The sequence below is a fragment of the Thalassophryne amazonica genome, chromosome 1 (assembly GCF_902500255.1).
Source record: "Thalassophryne amazonica chromosome 1, fThaAma1.1, whole genome shotgun sequence".
Lineage (NCBI taxonomy): Eukaryota > Metazoa > Chordata > Actinopteri > Batrachoidiformes > Batrachoididae > Thalassophryne > Thalassophryne amazonica.
This window is the reverse complement of record NC_047103.1, coordinates 132,461,688-132,484,756: the sequence shown is the minus strand read 5'-3', so window position 1 is coordinate 132,484,756 and position 23,069 is coordinate 132,461,688. Positions and strand designations below refer to the sequence as shown.

Sequence of the window (23,069 nt, the reverse complement as noted above, 5' to 3'; positions counted from 1 at the left end):
TTTTCTACTTGTTTCTAACTGTTGACTCTTTGCCATACACAGGAATCGCATCCTGATCTTCGGTCTGTTTGAAGAGACAGCCCTGGCTGCCTTCCTCTCTTACTGCCCGGGGATGGATATTGCTCTCAGAATGTACCCACTCAAGTAAGTCAAATGCCGTACATGGATACATGAACTTTTCCAAGTCACTGAATATGTCTTGGACTTGATTCACATCAGTTGCTAAGAATTAAAAACAGTATGGTACTGTATGTTAAATCTGTCTAGAATGGGCAGATTTTAAAACTGATTGACCTTGCGAGAAGGAAACTAGTGAGGAAAAGCCACCAAGTCACCCAGGCAGCTCTGAACTGAATTTTGGGCTTCTGTGATTGTGACTGGGAAGCTGTGGCACAGCGTACTTTTACTTGTTCACAGATTTGTGGTGAAGTGGCACAGTGAAGGATTTTGGTACAAAAACAGATCAGAGCAAGGTTCTAGTCTCCCCTGTGCCTTCTGGGAAAGTGTAGCTGAAATTTCCCATTTTATTTGTAAGAAAAGTTGTTTCTGTGTCACAGCATTCTCCTTCTTGCACAAAAGTAAAGTTTAACTTACAGAAAAATAGTTTATACGAGGTCTGTTAGAAAAGTATCCGACGTTTTATTTTTTTTCAAAAACCTGAATCTTGACCTTTGTGCGCATGTGGGAATTTTTTTCACGCCTGTCGGTTGCGTCATTTGCTGTAGCAGCCTTGTGTGAGGATGGGTGGAGTCCTGGGTGACAGCCAGGTGGAAACCATTCAGAAGATTCAGACGGCTTTCGGTGACAATCCTGTGGGCATCACACAAATTAAGGAGCGGTACAACTGGTTTAAAGACGGCCGCACAACGGTGGAGAGCGCGCCGCGCTCCGGGCGGCCCATCAACATGCTGAAATGACAGATCATTTCCAAAGTGAACGCTGTGGTGATATGGGACAGTCGTGTGACTATCCGAGAAATTGCGGAAGAGGTGGACATCAGCACTTTTTTTGGCACATTCCACTGTGATAGAAGATTTTGCCATGAAAAGAGTTGCAGCGAAATTCATCGGCACGAAGCTGATGGTGCAGCAAAAGCGCCTTCGTGTGAAGCCTCACAGGACATGCCCTGACATGCCCACCTCTTCCACCATTCGGAAGATTCAGACAGCTTTCGGTGGCTTTTCAGTCGTGTGACTATCTGAGAAATTGTGGACAAGTTGGACATGTCCCAACATGTCCTGTGAGGCCTTCAACACAAAAGCGCTGTTGCTGCGCCATCAGCTTTGTGCCGATGAATTTTGCCGCCACTCTTTTCATGGCAAAATCTTCTTTCACAGTGGAATGTGCCGAAAAGTGCTGATGTCCACCTCTTCCACAATTTCTCGGATAGTCACACGACGGTCCCACATCACCACAGCGTTCACTTTGGAAATGATCATTTCAGCATGTTGATGGCCGTTGTGCGGACGTCTTTAAACCGGTTGTACCGCTCCTTAATCTGTGTAACCGCCCATAGGATCGTCACCGAAAGCCGTCTGAATAATCCAAATGGTTTCCACCTGGCTGTCGCCCAGTATCTGGCAAAATTTGATGCAGTCGTGCTGCTCCAGCCGTTCCGCCATTTCCTTGCAAAGAAAAACACAGAGAGACTCCACCCATCCTCACACAAAGGCTTCTTACCAGCAAATGACACAACCGACAGGGCGTGAAAAAATTCATGCATGCGCATGAAGGTTCAAGGTGGCTCATGCAAGCACACGTGATTCAAATCCATCAGGTTTTTGAAAAAATAAAAAGGTCGGATACTTTTCCAACAGACCTCGTACTTAATGAAGTTTGGGTGTGAACAAATAAATTGGCAGAATATGATTAAAATACCGGAGACGAATGCAAGCTGTGCTTTCGTATGACCTGTGAGTCACTACACACTTCTCTGCTAATGAACTTTCAGTCTGTTTTTTTTTACCATATTGAGTGTGTACTTTATTTTTTATTTTGTGCCCTTACAGCTTCTGCTTTCTTCATCATGTAAAGTTGTGCGTCTGTCCCTGGTGTTTTGTGACTTCTTTTACACTCTCACCTTTGTCTTTGGGTGACTGGTGATGTTGACATTTTCTTTGTTGTCCCAGGCTTTGTCTTCCTTTGCTGTTTCTGTCTCATATGCTGTCTATGTTTGTCTTTGATATGTCCTCCTAATTATATCTATATTATAATAGCCAAGTGGCCTTTATGTGCGTGCGTGCAGCAATGTGTGTGTGTATGGCTTCGACCCCACTAAAACCAAGGAGAACTGACATTTGCCATGTGGTATGCTATGTATTTTGGGTCAAAGATGAACACTGCCAAAACGGAAAGTTGATAGGGCAGATATTTTTGGAGAAATTAGCAATATTAGCTCACCAATAAACAATGGATGTTGTGCTGCAATGCACCATGGGAGTTTTGGGTTTTGGTGTTTTAAATATTGCTATTGTGGTTTGTGTCAGTTCAACGGTGTTGTTAATGTTATGATTTATTGTGTTTTTGTTGTTCATTTGGTTTAGGTCAGTTTAGTTAAGTGTGTTATGACTGAGTTAAGTGTTATGCTGGCACCATGAGTGACATGTATAGTGTTTTTAATATCTTCCACCACTGAACGTTGATAGGACTAATATTATTTAGAGAAGCTACATAGATTAGCTAACAACACTGAACAATGGGCACTAATATTTACATTTTGGTCTCATATGCCATTTCAGCAGGGGGCAGGAAATCATCTATATATTAAAAGCGCAAGTGTGTGCTTGATTTTATTTAGTAAGTTCAATGTAAGTACATAATACAATTGTTAATATGTTAAAAAAGCATGGATAACACAAGAAAATGAAAACACTTATTTCCATTGTGGTCCATTTAAAAATCAAATGACAAAATAGAAGTAAAAATAAAATAACAACAATAATAATAATAATAGTGTGTATATGATAACAAGAACCTAAACAATTTATAAATACATTAAAACAATAAACTAACATTAAAAAATAAAAAATTAACAGGAAATAAAAGGGTTGCGTTCGTCTTCTAAAAAAGAACAGTCTGGAATCACACCGTTCCAAATCATTATAGATACTTTGAACAATTTATTAGCACCCTTGAAAAATGTCAGGTACCTATTTTATAAACAATCTAAAGCCATGGATCCCCACATGCAATGCTCTAGTTCAGATGTATTCCTGAAATGCAAATATATCTCTCACTCTCACTCATCTTCAACCACTTACTCCAATTAACTCACTCGATGCCATTGACTCTAAAATGCGTCTTTTCCGATAGTAACGCCCCGCGCCAAAGACGCGTCATCGAGCCAATTTCTTTTCTTCTCTTTTCTTTTCTTGTGGTATGTTTGTTGTTGACATGGACATAGAACTCAATTTTCTATGGGTCTTGAAAAAACACTTAAATGCTGAAGAAATCCTGGCACTGGGATGTTTTGAACTTTGAACATGGCTGGCACTCAATGAGTTAAGGGTCATGGGGGCTGGAGTCACAGGGCATGAGGCGGGGTTCACCCTGGACAGGACGCCAGTCTGTCACAGGGCCACATATAGACAAACAAACACAATCACACCCACACGAACACCTACGGACAATTTAAAGTTTCAAATCTACCTAAGCTGCATGTCTTTGGATGTGGTAGGAAGCCAGAGCACCCAGAGGGAACACACACAAGCACGGGGAGAACATGCAAACTCCACACAGAAAGGCCACAGGTGGGAGTCAATCCCATAACCTTCTTGCTGTGAGGCAACAGTGCTAACCGCCAAGCCACTGTGCTGCCTGCAAATGTAGCTATTGCTGAAAAAACAACAAACAAAAGCAAACAAACAAACAAACAAAAAACAGATATGCAAATTGTGACTTTTCACTGTGATGTTGCCTATTCCATGATTAAAATAATTTACTGAAAATATTTCAAAACTTTTTCACATTTTTCTCCCATTTTAAACCTTATGGTGGGTTGTATGTTGAGATGATTTTCTAAATGGTTGTAGACCGGTTGACATTTAGAGAGGAATCATGGTGAGCTCTCTGCTGATTGACCTTTTGGCTTTTTTTCCTTGAAAATATGACATATTTCCTACTGCACCATGCACAGCAATGTTCAGCCAAAATCCATTTGAAACTGCAAACAAGAAGAGCAAAAATAAATGACTAGTATTCAAAGGTTTTTAAGAGCATGAATTATGAATTAAAATGGGAGGCAGAGCCTTCAGCTTTCAGGCTCCTCTCCTGTGGAACCAGCTCCCAATTCAGATCAGGGAGACAGACACCCTCTCTACTTTTAAGATTAGGCTTAAAACTTTCCTTTTTGCTAAAGCTTATAGTTAGGGCTGGATCAGGTGACCCTGAACCATCCCTTAGTTATGCTGCTATAGACGTAGACTGCTGGGGGGTTCCCATGATGCACTGTTTCTTTCTCTTTTTGCTCTGTATGCACCACTCTGCATTTAATCATTAGTGATCGATCTCTGCTCCCCTCCACAGCATGTCTTTTTCCCGGTTTTCTCCCTCAGCCCCAACCAGTCCCAGCAGAAGACTGCCCCTCCCTGAGCCTGGTTCTGCTGGAGGTTTCTTCCTGTTAAAAGGGAGTTTTTCCTTCCCACTGTAGCCAAGTGCTTGCTCACAGGGGGTCGTTTTGACCGTTGGGGTTTTACATAATTGTTGTATGGCCTTGCCTTACAATATAAAGCGCCTTGGGGCAACTGTTTGTTGTGATTTGGCGCTATATAAAAAAAATTGATTGATTGATTGATTGATTATCAGATATGCATATTAATGCAGGAATCATGTCAACACCTTCTTTATTGCAATGTTCCTTCACAGTTGTGTTCAAGAACTCTAAAGAACATTTATGATCATGCAGTGTTTGTCAATAGGTCCACAGTGCTTATTATCACATACTATAACAAAAATCTGCCCTATACTCGTAAACCAGCCCTTATGAGATACAAGGAAAAAATAGGGCTGATGAATCATACACTTTTCCTATCAATTTTACTGCCCTGGAAACTGTGGCAATAAAATCAGGGTGATACAAATCTTAAAACAGGGTGATATAAAAAAGACATTGAAAAAAAAACAGGCTTTGTGTCGCCACCGCTTTTCATCCAATCAAGAGTCCCCATTTCTCAGTCCCACCTATGACACACCCCTATTTTGTGTTACTCTGGTGACAAGTGCAGGATCCTGATCCAGATCATTTAATTAAACCAAGACATCTGATCAAAGTGAGAGAGTTTTAACCTCGCTAGCATGGAGAATTCTACAACTTGAGTCACAGACTGAAGTTGTGAGACATCAGTGAAGAGGACACTCATGACTTTATAGAGAGACATAAGAACATTCCATAATTTACATATTTACATAATTTACCTGCATTATTCGTTCTACATGATTCATGTGTATGATTATTCTTTAACTATTTTGATGATTATATAGATCGGACATACTGTGTTATGCTATTTATTATTAGCACAAGTGTTGGATGAATGTTGTTGGTGTAGTGAGTGAATGAGTTGTAATTACATGGAGTTGACGATAATTATGTGGTTCTTGTTCTTTATTTTTGTTGTAATATATAACTGATGTTAGCTACAGTGATAGTACCACTGCTGTAGAGGCAATATACTGGTGGTAGTTTTTAATACCTGCATCCACTACACATTATAAGAACCACTTCCCGCTCTACAAAAAATATATGTTAATAAATCGTCCATCTTAAGGTGCCCTAGCCTGTTATCTTTAGCTAGCTTGGTAACTTCAGGAAAGGTGAGTGCATTGGGGCTGTATTCATCCCGCACAGGTCACACTAGATTTGGTGACGCTCCACCTCTTTACCCATTTATGGGTTGACCAGGACTTAGGTGGAGTCAGACACTACCAAGACGGTGACATACTGTATAGAGCCGCCCCATTTGAGCATCAAACCTGATCTTCAGAGAATATTTTGGGTGATATCACAGAGGATTTGTCTGGTATGTACACAGTCTATGGTCCAAATATCTGTATAGGACTCAGTTTCTTAACTGACTTACAAAAGCTACCTAAATAAGCATATTTAATGATTAACATAAATAATCCTTTAAATACAAAATGTGCACTGATCTACACTTATGTCTATTATTCAGAAGGAACATGTTTCTCATGAAGACGGGTTGATTCTCCATTGCACTGCAGTGTTTGTCTCTCAAGTGAGTCTTGTGTTCATGTGTTACACAGCGGCACCTATTTGTTTGCTTTTGTGTCGTTTTACAGTATTTCATATGTTTCATATGTGCAGGTGTGTCCAATCAGCCCAATCACTCAAAGCTGTGCAATGCACTACAATGAAGTCCAGTAGGATGCAACAGAGACAAGCGCATTCATTTTCTTGTGTGTGTGTGTATTTACATGAATCTGAGCTGGCTGACTGGTGGTGGAGTTTTAAATCTCACACATGGAAACATTCTCAGCATTGGTCACCGTCTCAGAATCCTCACATTGGGCCTCATGTATCAATGTGGCGCACTTGTGGCGTAAATTTACGGTGTAAATTTGAAGTACACCAAAGTTGCCGTGACATGTATCAAGCAGTGCGCACCTGCCCATTTCCAGCGTACGCCTGACGTGACCTTGATAAATGCAGCGGGTGAAAACAATCGTAATTATAATAAACACGCTCATAAATATTCTGACTCCGCTTCAGACACACCCTCATTTTACGACATGGAAGCCAGGAAGACGGCAAAGAAAAAGAACTCCACCAATCACGAGGCGTGCCAATAGAGCGTCAAAAGCGGCTGTCTTTTAGAACTAACAAATTTAATTCTAACGATCAACGTGTGAGGTTGGACACATAAGAAATTATTAATAGTGACTGACCAGCATTTCACAGTTCCTCTGATCGCGCCTCTTCGTCCTGGCGCCGCGCCTTTTTCCTCTGAATTAAACCTCGCTGCAGGTGTCTTTGTCCAAGTGAAGGACACAGTTGTGGGTAGTTGTTGGCGCTCTTTTTTCTTCTGGGTGAGAAGATTCTTATAAACAGACATGCAGAACACAATGCACTGTAAAAAAAAAAGCATGCAAAATTGGACTAAAAAAATCCGCTAAACTGCGAGGCCGCAAAAGGTGAACCGCGTTGTATGAGGTCTATTAGAAAAGTATCCGACCTTATTATTTTTTTTAAAAAACCATATGGATTTGAATCACGTGTGATTGCGTCAGACAAGCTTGAACCCTCGTACGCATGCGTGAGTTTTTTATGCCTGTCGGTTGCGTCATTCGCCTGTGAGCAGGCTTTGAGTGAGGTGTGGTACACCCCTCTCGGCGGATTTTTATTGCGAATAAATGTCTGAACGATTTGGAGCTTTGCTGCATCAATTTTTTTCCAGAAACTGTGAGAGACCTCCAGGTGGACACCGTTCAAAAAATTAATATGGCTTTCAGGGACGATTTTATGGGGATTAAACAGATTACGGAGTGTTAGTGCCGCTTTAAGGACTGCCCACAACTCCTGAGAGCGCGGCATGCTCCCAGCCCCCATCGACAGGCTGACACCCCACTGGAACAACCAGATCATTTCCAACGTGAAAGCTTTGTTGATCCGGGACCTCGTCTGACTTTCACAAAAAGGCAGAAGATGTGGACATCAGCACTTTTTCGGCACATTCCACTGTTATAGGAGTTTTTTCATGGAAAGAAAAGCGGAGGGATGTGCCACGGAGCCGTTCATTACGCGGGACAAAACCACCTCGGTGTTGGTCTCACAGGACGGCTTTCAGGTGGATTTCAGACGGATTCCGGTTGCTTTCCAGTCGTGTGAATATCTGATTGTGATTGTGCATGAGCTGGACATGCCCCAACATGTCCTGTAAGCTTCATCACGGCGTTTCTTTGCGCCGAGCGGCTGCACCGCGACGCGCGGAACTCCTCGGCACGTCTGTCTTAATGTGCCGAAAAAGTGCTGATGTCCATGTCTTTTCATAATTCCTGTGCTAGTCAGATGACATACTGGATCAAGACAGCGTCCAGTTTAAAAATGAACGGCACATTTCACTGTTACAGGAGTTTTTGTCATGGAAAGAGAAGCGGAGGCTTCGCGCGTCACGGCGGTGCTGCATGGTGCAAAGAAATGCCGTAATGAAGCTTACAGGACATGTTGGGGCATGTCCAGCTCATGCACAATCACAATCAGATATTCACACGACTGGAAAGCAACCAGAATCCGTCTGAAATCCACCTGAAAGCCATCCTGTGAGACCAACACCGAGGTGGTTTTGTCCCGCATAATGAACGTCTCCGTGGCGCGTCCCTCCGCTTTTCTTTCCATGAAAAAAACTCCTGTGGAGTTGTGGCAGTCCTTAAAGCGGCAGTAACACTCCGTAATCTGTTTAATCCCCATAAAATCGTCCCTGAAAGCCATATTAATTTTTCGAACAGTGTCCACCTGGAGGTCTCTCACAGTTTCTGGAAAAAAATTGATGCAGCAAAGCTCTAAATCGTTCAGACATTTATTCGCAATAAAAATAGACAAGAGGGTGGACCACACCTCACTCAAAGCCTGCTCACAGGCGAATGACGCAACCGACAGGCATGAAAAAACTCACGCATGCGCACGAGGGTTCAAGCTTGTCTGACACAATCACATGTGATTCAAATCCATATGGTTTTTAAAAAAATAATAAGGTCGGATACTTTTCTAATAGACCTCGTAGCGAGGGACCACTGTATTCTCTTTTCACATTCTCTTGACATGTGGATATTTGCTCGCTCAATTAATAAGACACGCCTAATTTTTCAGATTTCTTTATTTTCAAAATTTATTTCTTTATTTATTTTATTGTAACAAACGAATGGAGAAGACAAAACCTGATTGCAGCACGGGCGAAGGGAATGACAACACTACAGTTGTAATTATCAATTTCATAGTCTAAAACCATCACACCACATAAAGTTAACCTCAGTGCTGCTCTGGCTCCAGGCTGTGGAGAAAAAGGCGAGCAGCGCTTTCTTTGCGGTCAGCGCTGTGGCCACGGATCGTGCTCGATAGACCAACAATTTGTATTAATTATTATGTAGTATAATCATTAAAGTGTTATTTATGTAACATATGCATTGATTTGTATAATGGCACTGTTTATCATGTTGATCATTTTCATTTTTATGTGGATTCCAGTGCTGGTTCATTTTGGTGTATAATTTACACCACCTCTCGACCTGGTGTATATTTTCAGCTCAGCGTACGCCAATGACCACATTGATAAATGCCAAGTAGCGCAGCCATTTTGGCGTACACCCCATATACGCTCAAATATCGCCGTACGCAACATTGATACATGAGTCCCATTCAATGCATTTTCTGTCTTAACCAGAGATTCTGAATTAATTCTTCAAAACTAAATGTTCACCCTGAAATGTTGTGTGCACTCTGACATCTTCTTCAACCCAACAGTGGCAGAAATCATCACTCGTCCTGCTACTACTGCTTCTCTGGATGCCGTTAGAAATATTCAATGTTCTTTGGGCTGCATATTTCCACATTGTAATTTTGCCTCCGCTTTGTTCATCTCCACAGGCCATCTTGGTGGTTCTGTGCCTTCCCTTATTCCTTTATCATCTTCCTGTATGATGAAGTCCGAAGGTACATCCTTCGACGCAGCCCAGGCGGTAAGACCGTTAGCAACGCTGCTGTTTGATTTCAGATGCAATTAAATCTTTTGCACAGGATGATACAAAGTCTCTGCTCTCTACCTTTCAAGGCAAATGTAGAAATGCAGACAGGGTGACAGGAATATTTCATTTTATCCAAATGAGAAATCAGATGGAGACAAACACGTTCTCTTGTATCAGATTTATTTGATGATGACCTTATATCTTGCCATGGTACCAGAAGTATTATTTCAGTATATTAATGTGAGTTTATAATGTATTGGAAGGGGACTTTGTGAAGTAGCCAAGCCCCTATAAAAGTTCACCGGAATGTAATACAGGTCAAATTTAACCTTTAAAGGTATGTGAGTACATCTAGGGCAGAGGTCTCAAACGGATTCCAGAAAGGGCCAACAAGGTGCAAGTTTTCTTTGCACCCACTCACGCCACCAGGTGATTTCACTGATTAACATCACTGAACATAACTGATGGAACATCACTGATGGAATTTGTCCATTAGTGAAATCACCTGGTGGAATGGGTGGTTGCAAAGAAAACCTGCACCCTCTTCTGGAATCAGTTTGAAACCTCTGATCTCGGGTTTTTAAACCCCCACAAACCTGTGGTGTAAGCAGTAAGCTGTTTGCTTTGCTTACGTTGTGTAACTTCATTGGATATAACAAGCTGGCATCTTGAGCTATTTGTTACTGGCTGGTCTAGCTAATGATGATATCCACTCTAATCTTATTTATCTCTATGGTAACATGCCGTCTGTGGGAGAGAGAAGGAGGGATACACTCTCTCTGAAGGGATTGGGGTGTAGCGTTGGAGCATCGCTTTTAATTTGGCTGGAACCTTTATCTGCTCATGAGACACCTGGCGACCAATGTTAGCTTGCTGAAAAAGATACACAGTGTGACCCGTTTAACGTTGTTATGGTTCAAGATGCGCATGTGAAAAAAATCCATGTGGTCTTGCCTTCGAGTCCGTCAATATACGAGTCTTTATAAGGTAGTCACAATTGAAAACATCCCACAGTAACTTGCACACTAGCTTATTGATGTATCCTGATGACAACACCATGTTTCGTTAGCAATGATTGATAGCAATGAGATCCGTCATTTTCCTTGCAATGAAAATCCGCCGAGAGCACTACACATGTCCTCACACAAATGCTGCTTGCCAGCAACTGACGCAATCGACAGGCGTGAAAAAATTCATGCATCCGCACAAAGGTTCAAGGTTGGCTCATGCAAGCACACGTGATTCAAATGCATCAGGTTTTTGCAAAAAAAAAAAAGGTCGGATACTTTTTTAACAGACCTCGTATATCCCACTAGCTAGCCTTCTCACACAATCCAATTTCTAAAACTTGTGCTGCAGCGGAGTACAGATTTTTCTTAGGGTAAATCAGTATGAATTACAGATACTTGTAAGATGAATGCAGAGATGGGACAAAGTCACCATCAAGCCACTCTCAAGTCATGAATCAGCAAGTCCCAAGTCAAGTCTTAAGTCATAATGACCACCAATTGTTTGCAAGCTGACTTAAAACTTGACTTGAGACTTGCAGATTGATGACTTGAGAATGACTTGACAGTGACTTTGTCCCACCTCTGGGGGCTAGTACTGAAAGGTACCTTTAAACAAACTGAGTGAAGACAGCATGGTGTACGTTGGTTAGTTGTTGTTTATATTTATAGTTATTAATAATAAAGCTTGTGTTTAAATTCTAAAACATCAAACCTCAGTTACATTTCTTTGCCATAAAGATGGGAGCACGGTGGAATAGTGGTTAGCACTGTTGCCTCACAACAAGAAGGTCGTGGATTCATCCCTGACCTGGGGCCTTTCTGTGTGGAGTTTGCATATTCTCGCTATGTTTGCGTGGGTTCCCCGCTTGTGCGTGGGTACCCCTTCCTCCCACATCCAAAGACATGCATGTTTGGTGAATTGGAAACTTTAAAATTGCCCGCAGTTGTGCATACGGGTGTGAATGTGTTTGTCTGTCTATATGTAGCCCTGCAATAGACTGGCATTCTGTCCAGGGTGTACCCTGCCTCACGGCCTATCATTGTTGGTATAGGCTCCAGTTCTCCCGTGGCCCTTAATTGGAGTAAGCAGGTATAGTGAATGAATGAATGCCATAAAGGTTTGATAACAAAATGTTAGGAACCATTGCCATTTTTGTATCTATCAGTATCATTGTTTTACTTCCTAATATTGGTATCAGCATAGACCCCCAAAAATCAGTGTTAAGGACAGCTGGAGAAGGCCAAGGATGCTTGTGTATCATGTAGTTGTGGCAAAAATGATTGTTGCTCTTGAGAGGTAGGGATGGATTGGTTGCCACTGTGATTGCCATCAATGCTTCCATCCATGCACATGCTTCCAAACATGACTGGACTTCAGCACATTTAGCAAAGATTAAAATAAGACCATAGCACAATGACAGAATATCCTGGTTCACCACAGATATCCTCCAGGGCCCTCTAAGGTTTTCCGAGGTAAGAACAAGGTTTCAGGTTGTGAACGTCCGGGATGCATGTCAATGAAATGTTTTAACAGAGACGAGAACCACAGATGATCTTGTAAATCTAGCTATTTGCAGATGATGCCATGGCTTTTAGGGGTTAAATGTCTGTTCACTTTTACTCCATGTTTCCTAACGTTGGTATGATTTCCTCTACAGGGAAGCTAAAGCCTGTGTGGTCCATGGTGGTGAACTGAAGGATATGACCAGCGAACAGCTTGACGATGTGCTGTATTACCACAGTGAAATTGTGTTTGCTAGAACATCCCCACAACAGAAACTCATCATTGTGGAAGGATGCCAGAGACAGGTCAGCATTGTGGGAGTAAAAGGCATTTGGAGAGACACGGATTAGAATAACTGCTTTGAGATATTTCTATTTCAGGATCTCACTGGACAAATGTTTTTGTTTTCTTCACCAAAACAAATACATAAATTCTGGGTCTGGTACCATGCTGGATTTCTGTGCAGGGCTGACAATGGCTGCAGGATAACATCTCCCCTCTTCTTTCTCTTCAGGGAGCCATTGTGGCTGTGACAGTGATGGTGTGAATGATTCTCCAGCTCTGAAGAAGGCAGACATTGGTGTTGCCATGGGGATTGCTGGATCTGATGTCTCCAAACAAGCTGCTGACATGATCCTGCTCGACGACAACTTTGCCTCCATTGTTACCGGGGTGGAGGAAGGTACGAGCAGCACCTAGACTACAACAACTGCTTCTGCAAAAAACACTTTTGCAGCCATAAACAGTCATTTATTCTTCTTGCTTAACTGACTGTCAGGTCGTCTGATCTTTGACAACTTGAAGAAGTCCATTGCCTACACCCTAACCAGCAACATCCCTGAGATCTCACCCTTCCTGCTCTTCATCATTGCAAACATTCCTCTGGCTCTGGGAACCGTCACCATCCTCTGTATTGATTTGGGAACGGACATGGTCCCTGCCATCTCTCTGGCTTATGAAGAAGCTGAGAGTGACATCATGAAAAGACAGCCCAGAAACCCCATAACAGATAAACTGGTCAATGAGAGGCTCATCAGTATGGCATATGGACAGATTGGTAAGAAGAAACAAACAATAATTCTCTTCTTTGTCTTGGCATTTTTCAAACAGAACTTAAATTTCTTCTCTTGACTTTGAAGTAAATGACAAGAACTGTGTTAAATAGAACGGATGTAGCTACAAGCAGTGGTGGGCACAGCTGACCAAAAAGTTAGCTTCGATAACCATTAATCACTAACTGAAAAGTTATCTTTTATGATGATAAACTGATAAACTGCTAAAACAATTTATCTTTATTACAGATAACTGATAACTTTTAGTATTGATTCGGACACCACCACATCAGATGACACTGTCGGCTTCTGATAAACCAGTATCACTTTAAGTGCCGCAGGGGCTGCTGGGTAAATTCAAGGATCACAAACACACAGGAATGCAAGAAAAATGAATGAATAAAAAATAAAACCCTAAACACTGTCATCATCTTTCAAAAGCAGCAGAACACAGTATTAGAAGTCACAGTTTATCTCGTTATTAGATACACCGTCATTTACGAGCTAAAAGCTGCCGCTTTTGTCACATGCTTTCAACCCTGCAGCTTAAACAACGAAATACGTCCATGCATTTTTAATGCATTGATTTGGCAGAGTAAAATACACGTAGTAAATATAAATTCTTACCTGTTAGTTTCAGTGAGATTCATCTGAAAAAAAAACAATTGTCCTATGATTATCCAAAACAGTCTAAACGGTGAAGAAATGTCCCAGTCTGTACACAGCTGCGCCATGAGCGCTCCTTTCTCCCACCGAGTCTTGGAATACCGTCAGCCACAAAGAAATAAAATAAAATAATGTTAAAATTAGTCCGTTTTGTGTTTGTGTCGAGCGGACAATAACACTTCTTCTTTCGGACCCAATGGTGGACGGCACCAATTAAGGTGCATTTACCGCCACCTACCAGGCCGGTGACTGATCGCTGACTTTTACAAAACCTTAACTCCTGGGAGCCATAGTCATTTGTTTAGATGCAATGAAGTAATCCAGTGTCCTTTAGATATTAAATAATTCTTTTTGCACGATGTGCGATGGGTTTTGCAGCAGATTTCCAAGGGACAAGGGATGGAAACACTGTAACGTCCAAAGTGAACCTGAACTACACAACCCACAATGCTCCCTGCGTTGACCGGCCAATCACGTTTTACATTTAATGATCATCATCAGCAAGCGGCAGTCAGTCTGCCATAAATAAGCACACAACAGATGGACTAAAATGTTTGATTTTAGGGTTTTAAAACTTTGCTCACTTTAGCAGCAAAAACATTATCGGACTGAAAGCTATTGGAACAATAATTCATCTGAAGGTAATTGGTCTGATGATGGTTTTAAAACTTATCTGAAAGGCTAATCCACTAGCAAAAACATTAGTTTTGATAATTATCTGCTATCGGATGAGCTGAACTGTGCCCACCACTGGCTACAAGTACAAGAGTTGCATTCCAAGGGGCAGTGGCTATAGGTGCAAGACAGTTTCATGCAGGGGCACTCCGACACTCTTTGTAGTATTCACAATTTATGAAGACTGTATTGCAGTGGCCGACATGAGTTTCCTCAGGAGGGTGGCTGGTGTCTCCCTTAGAGATGAGGTGAAAAGCTCAGTCATCTGTGAGGGGCACGGAGTAGAGCCACTCCTCCTTATCATTGAAAGGAGCCGGGTGAGGTGGTTCGGGCATCTGGTAAGGATTCCCCCTGGGCGCCTCCCTAAGGAGGTGTTCCAGGCACGTCCAGCTGGGAGGAGACTCCAGAGAAAGGGCTAGTTGGAGAGATTATATATCCACACTGCCTGGGAACACCCCAGTCAGAGGTGGTTAATGTCAACCCAGTCTTACGGCAGTTCTTGGGACTGGGTTATGAAAAGTACATTAATCTATGGGTCCGTGATGGGGGTACGAAAATGGGGCGTTTTTTCATGACAGGGGCACAAATTAATTTTGTGATGGGGCACAAAATGTGGGGTGAAAGGGGGGGCCTCGGGGGGGTCATGGTTAACATTTGGGGAGGGTACACACTTGTGCTATGGTTATGGTTAGCGTTAGGAGATGGGGAAGATTATAACAACATATCTGTGTTTTTACTTTATGTGGATTACTGTTGTGTTGCATGCAATTTCAAATGGTGAAGTTCCACAAAAAACAAGAACTTCACACTGTTTGTAAATCTTGCATAAACTTGTAGTTTATGCAAGTAGTAGTTTTTGGAATGAGGTAAACAAACTCGGACCTAAGCGGAGTACAAAAATTCCAATGGAGGTCACTGATGATAATGGGATCTGATTCAGAATGTAAATAGAGTACTTGAAAGGTGGGAAAGTGATTTTGCAGACTTATTTGCAGGGAATAGCACGGAGACTGAATTTGATGAAGAATTTTATCACGAGATTTGTACACTGCAAAAACAGAAAAGAACATGAGAGATTTGTCATATTCATCAAACTTATTTTTGAATTCCCCAATTACACTGACTGAAGTTGAGGAGGTCTTGATCTCTGCTAAGAAGGGAAAAGCGTATGGGGTGGATGATATCCCTAATGAAATTTTAAAACACCAAATTTGCTGCAATCTCTGTACAATTTAGTGCAAAAATGTTTCGAAAGTGGTCTTATACCATCTGTTTCATATAAGTCATAATTAAACCCATACCAAAGTCTGCAAAGAAAGACCCTAAAGTTCCTATGAACTATAGGGGAATAATCTGATGAGCACAGTATATAAACTTTATACAAGTGTTCTCAACAACAGATTAAATCTACCTTGAGTCTTCAAACTTGGTAGAGGACGAGCAGAATGGTTTCTGCAAAGCGAGAGCCTGTATCGATCACATATATACAATTTCTACTGTTATCAGAGCAAGAATTCAGGAGGGAAAATCAACTTTTGCATGTTATATTGACTTCCAAAAGGCATTCGATTGGATAGACAGAGATCTCTTGCATACAGACTTATTGAAGCTGGGTGGACGGTAAGTTCTATGAACGACATATGACATTATATAAATCGCCTGTGGCACGCATCCACTTAATGAACAAACACAATGGTTCCCTACTCCTTTGGAGTTAAGCAGGGCGTGTTGTCCCAATTTATTTGTATTGTATGTTAATGATCTTGCAAAACTAGTGAAAGAATCTGGGCTTGGAGTTAGGATAGATGATACACTTACATACTACTCTATGCTGATGATATTGTTCTAATAGCTGAGACTGAAGACCATCTCCAGGAAATGTTGAATTTAGTAACAAAATGGTTCTCGATGGAGACTAATGATCAATCAGACAAAAACACAAATCATTCACTTTAGGAACGTGGTACTAAACAAAGTACTTATGAATTTATGTTTGGAAAAGTGAAGCTGGAGTATGCAAGCTCCTACAAATACTTGGGTCTCATTTAGATCAACATTTAACTTTTACTCCTGGTACTACTATACTTGCTGATGCAGCAGGGAGGGCTTTAGGAGGAATACTTGGCAAAGTTAAATGTTTAAAGGACCTAGGGTACCAAACATACTCTGCACTTTTTGATGCATGTGTTTGTCCTATATTGGACTGCGCTGCAGGAGTATGGGGTTTTAAAAACTATGACAAAAGCCTTGTTATTCAAAAAGGGCCATCCGCTGCTTTCTTGTGTTCACCGCTTTGCACCCACCTCTGCAATCAGTGGTGACATGGCTGGATACCATTGAGGTTAGGTGGAAGGGAGCTATGGTGGCACTCTGGAACAGGCTAGTGAGTATGCCTGACAACAGGATCACAAAGAAGGTTGCTAGATGGGACATAAGTACAGAGGTCCCTGGAGCAAAGATTTATTTAAAATTTTTTGTGACTCAGAGCAGGAACATTTTTTCTTGAATATGCTCAAATGTGATACAAGGCTCGTCAAAGATGTACTGTTCTCTACATATGAGCAAAACTGGTCCTCTGATCTATGGATAAAACCAAAGCTGAGAACATATGTGTTGATCAAAGATACATTCTCGCCGGAAAAATATGTAACGCTACCTCTTACACAGTCCCAGAGGTCTCTATGTGCCCAGGTTAGAGCTGGGATTCTACCTTTGTCTAGTGAAACGGGCCGATACCGTGCTATTCCAGAAGAAGACAGAATTTGCTTGTTGTGTGACTTACATGAAATAGAGAATGAGGCTCACTTTATATTTTACTGCCCATTCTATGATAACCTACGTCATGCTCTTTTTGTTAAAATGTACAATAAGAGACCGGAGATGAAATTAAACTTGAAAGGGTTATTTTCAGAGGGTGTGTTTGAAATTGCGTCATTTTTATAGCAGGCGTGGAAAAGACGTAAATATTCCATTTATGTATAAGAGAAAGTGATTCTATATTGTGGAAATACGAGGTCTATTTGAAAAGTATCCGACCTTATTATTTTTTTCAAAAACCATATGGATTTGAATCACGTGTGATTGCGTCAGACAAGCTTGAACCCTCATGCGCATGCGTGAATTTTTCCACGCCTGTCGGTTGCGTCATTCGCCTGTGAGCAGGCTTTGAGTGAGGAGTGGTCCAGCCCCCTCGTCGGATTTTCATTGTCAGGAAATGACGGAATGATTTGGGCTTTTTTTCCATCAGAATTTTTCAGAAACTGTTAGAGATTGGCAGCTGGAAACCATTAGATAAATTTATCTGGCTTTCGGTGAAAATGTTACGGGCTTGGTAGAGAATAAGGAGTGTTACTGTCGCTTTAAGGACGGCCCCAGCGGCTGTGGGGCATGCCGCGCTCCGAAGCCGCCATCGACAGGCTGAAAACCATTTCATTTCTAAACGGATGGCTTTCTGGATCTGTGACCATCGTGTGCCATTTCTCTGGTTATCACAAGAGCTGGACATCAACCATTTTCTGGCAGATTTCACTTGCCAGAACATGTCCCGTGAGGCTTTATCACGGCGTTGCTTTGCGCCATGCGGCACCGCCGCAACATGCGGAATTCCTCCGCACGTCTGTCTCAATGTGCCGAAAAAGTGATGATGTCCACGTCTTTTCACAATTCCTGTGCTAGTCAGACGACGTCCCGGATAAAACACAGTGTCCAGTTTGGAAATGAATTGCACATTCCACTGTTACAGGAGTTTTTGGCATGGAAAGAGGAGCAGAGGCTTCTCGCGTCACGGCGGTGCCGCATGGCGCACAGCAACGCCATGATGAAGCCTCACGGGACATGTTCTGGCATGTCCAGGCACATCCACAATTTCTCGGATAATCACTCGATGGAAAAACCACCAACAGCTGTCTGAACGCCATCTCAAAGCCATCCTGTGAGACCAAAACGGAGGTGGTTTTGTCTCGTTCCAGTAGCGAATCCATCGTGACGCGCGAAGCCTCCGCTTGGCTTTCCATGACAAAATCTCTTGTTAAAAGTGAAATCTGCGGGAAAATGGTTGATGTCCAGCTCTTGTGATAACCAGAGAAATGGCACACGATGGTCACGGATCCAGACAGCCATTCGTTTAGAAATGAAATGGTCGATCAGCCTGTCGAAGGCGGCTTTGGAGTGCGGCGCGCCCCACAGCCACTGGGGGCCGTCCTTAAAGCGACAGTAACACTCCTTATTCTCTACCAAGCCCGTAACATTTTCACCGAAGCCAGATAAATTTTTCTAATGGTTTCCAGCTGCCAGTCTCTAACAGTTTCTGAAAAAATTCTGATGGAAAAAAAGCCCAAATCATTCCGCCATTTCCTGGCAATGAAACAACGACGAGGGGGCTGGACCACTCCTCACTCAAAGCCTGCTCACAGGCGAATGACGCAACCGACAGGCGTGGAAAAACTCATGCATGTGCACGAGGGTTCAAGCTTGTCTGATGCAATCACACGTGATTCAAATCCATATGGTTTTTGAAAAAATAATAAGGTCGGATACTTTTCTAATAGACCTCGTATGTAATGTTGTTCCTTTTTAGATGACCGTAACATTAAATATCTTTATGTCTTGTAATGAGATTAAATTATTCTATGTAGTGTATGTAATACTCTTGTTATGGTGTCTTATAAGCCCATGTGAGCTTGGCAACCTGTGGTCGCATGACACGTTAATAAACTTTCATTCATTCATTCATCAGTAGTAAGGTATGTATTGTTAATCACCACATGGTACTATTGAGTTCTCTTGTAGCCGCTCAGAGTGTTGAAACGCTACTACGCAGAAATGTCTCATACCTGAAACCACAACCACTTAGGATATGGTTCTCATACCTGTAGCCACATGCTAAATAAAACAAAAACAAAACAATTAGTTTTACTCAATAAGTTCTTGTTGTAATAGTTAGTGCTTGGTTTTTGTCATGATTTTTAGAATTTTACTGAAACGATGATTTATCTGTATAGTAGCTGGGGTACCCGGCGCTGCCCGGGTTAACCTGTTTTAGACATAGGCCAAATGCCAATCATTTTAATCAAAACAATTGTCCAACATTTGTTTTTGTAATGCTGATGTCTTATAAATATAAGTTAATGGGCTAAAGTTTGTCCAGCAGAACTATAAGAGGTGGACTCCCCAAACTAAGTGGAAATACCTGGTTAAAAGACAAACACATTTGAAGTCCTTCATGCAGACTTTTTTTGCAATCAAATTTATAACAAAATTACACACAAAAGGTAGGTAACAGTAAATGTAAATATCAGTGAATCAAAATTGAGGTAGTGGTGTATTTCACTGTTTTTACATTGCAATTTTACAAACATAAAATGAATGTATTCAGACAGGAAGGCAAACTGGGTTGTACAGGACAGTCAGGTGTTTAACAGTTGAGAACATAAAGTAGCTGAAGAAAGGGATTAAATAAACAGAGATGGCCAACACATATACAGGGCTGGAAATCTGAATCTGCCTGGTCATACCCACAGCCTCAGCCTAAGCATGTTATTGTTTTGCTGAGTGTGCTGTGGCTGTGCTGTGCTGAGTGTGCTGTAGAAAGGGATTAAAAAACAGAGATGGCCAACACATATACAGGGCTGGAAATTTGAATCTGCCTAGTCATACCCACAGCCAGCTATTTTGGGGGTAATTTTCAGTTCAAATTTTTTAAAAATGGTACCAGTTTGTTTCCCATGTCATGAGGATTCAGATATATATGTAGTTTTTAGGGCTACATATTATAGTTTGGGTGGGGTGAAATTAGATTTGACCACTTTATACTTTTTGTACTGAGGCTTTCTTGATGACATCATTAGGAGGGAGGGGGAGTAGAATTCTGACCACTTTCTAATTGTTGTACTCAGGCTTTCTTGATGACATCATCAGGATTGGGGGGGGGGGAACTTGATGACATCATCAGGATGGGAAGGGGGATTAGAATTCTGACCACCTAGGCTTTCTTGATGACATCATCAGGCTTGGGGGGTGGGGGGTGGAATTAGAATTCTGACTGATTTGTACTTTTTGTACTCAGGCTTTCTTGATGACATCCTCAGGATGGGGGGATGGAATTAGAATTCTGATTGTTTATAATTTTTGTACTGAGGCTTTCTTGATGACATCATCGGGATGGGGGGAGTGGAAGCTGAATTCTGTAATAGATAAAGAGAATAGAATAAAGTATTAAATTATTGGTTGCCCAGTAACCATAAAAGATCAATAGACAAAGAGAATAGATTAAAGCATTAAATTATTGGTTGCCCAGAACTTTAAAAAAAAATGGTACCAGTTTGTTCCCCATGTCATGAAGATTCAGAATGTATATAGTTTTTAGGGCTACATTTGGGAGTTTATCCCGGACAAACACACAGACAGAATTAGCCCTTTATATATATATGTTGCTTCATTATCCCCTGTGCACATTGCTAAATATGTTCTTGTGCCTCTATGATCAAACCTGCAATGTCATGTTGGTCAATCATCAGTACTGTAATCTTTAGATGTTTGCAGATAATGGGTTAGTTAACTGTTCTTCTCCTGTGTCAGGCATGATGCAGGCCACGGCAGGCTTCTTCACATACTTTGTAATCCTGGCCGAAAACGGCTTCCTTCCTGTAGACCTGATAGGGAAGCGGGTTTTTTGGGAAGACAGATACGTGAATGATCTTGAAGACAGCTACGGACAGCAGTGGGTCAGTACAAGAAAGTTACATTTTTTTGGTAACAAAGGGAAATTATTCCATTGTGTGGTATACTTCATTTTAAAAGTAATGCCTTTTAATATAATGTAGTAATTATATAGTTATATAATTAATATAATTATATGTAGTTTTAATATAATGTAGTAATATAATATAATAATAGTAATGCTTCAAATATTGTGTTAAGACAAGTACATTAATCGGCAATTTTCTTAACCTTTAGACATATGAGTAGAAAGATCGTGGAGTTTACCTGCCACACAGCCTTCTTTACCAGTATCGTCATTGTCCAGTGGGCTGATTTGATCATTTGTAAGACCAGGAGGAACTCCATCATTCATCAAGGAATGAAGTAAGTACCCAGTACATGATCCTAAGACATGGTTACATACTCGTATAAATAACATGTAACCATGACATGACATGACATGTAAATATGGACATTCTGAGACCATTCCTGATTCTCAAGACCAGGCACCTAAGCGGCTCTCGTCTACTCTATTCTACTCTTCTATTCTACTCCTCTTTTTTTTAGATATACCATAATATACACTAGTAGAGTTCTACCTTAGAATTGGAATGTATTATAGAAGACATACCTTACTGAGTTTTCATGGAACTCTTGTTGCACCTACCTTCTGGAGTTTGATGCAAGATTATGAGATGAAGTGACAGGGGAGGTGCAGGGTGTTTTCAGATTTTGATTTCTCTTCAAGTCGAGTCAGATTGGCGAGTCAACATTTTTGAAACATATGTGACCACTCAGAATGGTTGTCTTTGAGTTTTCTTCCAAAACATTGTTAGGATTGTGATTGAGGTCCATCCAGCTGTCAGTCTTCCACCATCACAAATTTCATCAATGTGACTTCTTCCAGATGACTACAGATACAAATGCTGTTATGTGTCGGACGCAGCTCGGAGAACCGACCAGCGTTTGAAGGACCCAGTATGAAATAAGCAGAGCACGGTTCAAAGGCTAACTGAATTTAATACATAACAGTGATAATATAACAAAAAGGTGCGGTCTGGCGTGGTGCGCTCCCAGCAGCGCTAACGGTCCGGAGCCAGAAGCTGTTTCGGACCCAAGGACCCCGCCGACACCCCCCAGGTGGCCGCAACAACCGAGTCTGTGAAAGAAGGAACCATTATGTGAGTCCACACTCTACACACAGAACACTTAAAGGTGTACAAACAGCAAACACTTCCTGGCTTGATTACTGATCAGCTTCCCAACCTGCAGGCATGGAACATCCAGTTCACAAAACTCCACTGCAGTGGAAGCTGATACATGACTAACAAACAGCTCAATACAATAAGGTGTGAGGGACACCACATTTACTGACTGTATAACTGTTAGTCACAAAATCTAACGTACCTCAGGAAGTGTGCTGACGAGCGTGAGACCTCACCCCCTCCTCTTTCACAGACTGCATCAAACCTGGACGTTCTCAGCATCCGCTGCTGATGAGATGGCTCCCGAGACGACGATCTCACCCGTCTGGTCACAAGGTCGAGTCTCTGGCAAATACACACTGTGCACTCCAGTCTTAAATGCCAACATGTTCCAATCCATCCAGATGCACCACAGCTGTGAGTCCTGACGAGTCGCAGGTGATCAGGGTGAGGTCCTGACAGCCTCAGCAACACAGCCACTCAGTCCCAAAACGCAAGCCACCTGGGAGGAAACCAAAAGACAAACAACCGGCAGCCAGGCCCCCCAGCCATATAACAAATGCAGTAT

The 23,069-nt window shown here is 41.8% G+C and overlaps 2 protein-coding genes and 1 pseudogene across 2 annotated transcripts in view; all 3 read left to right on the top strand.

Moving 5' to 3' along the window:
* LOC117514295 (sodium/potassium-transporting ATPase subunit alpha-1-like) overlaps positions 1-9,728 on the top strand; it is a 68,845-nt gene extending 59,117 nt beyond the window's left edge. Inside the window, 2 exon segments of the mRNA XM_034174683.1 lie at positions 43-144; positions 9,593-9,728. Of these exon segments, the coding sequence (XP_034030574.1) occupies positions 43-144; positions 9,593-9,713 (223 nt within the window). The 3' untranslated portion in view covers positions 9,714-9,728.
* The window catches only part of LOC117514278 (sodium/potassium-transporting ATPase subunit alpha-1-like), a 348,030-nt gene that overhangs the window by 83,551 nt on the left and 241,410 nt on the right, over positions 1-23,069 (top strand).
* Positions 12,340-21,649, top strand: LOC117514285 (annotated as a pseudogene).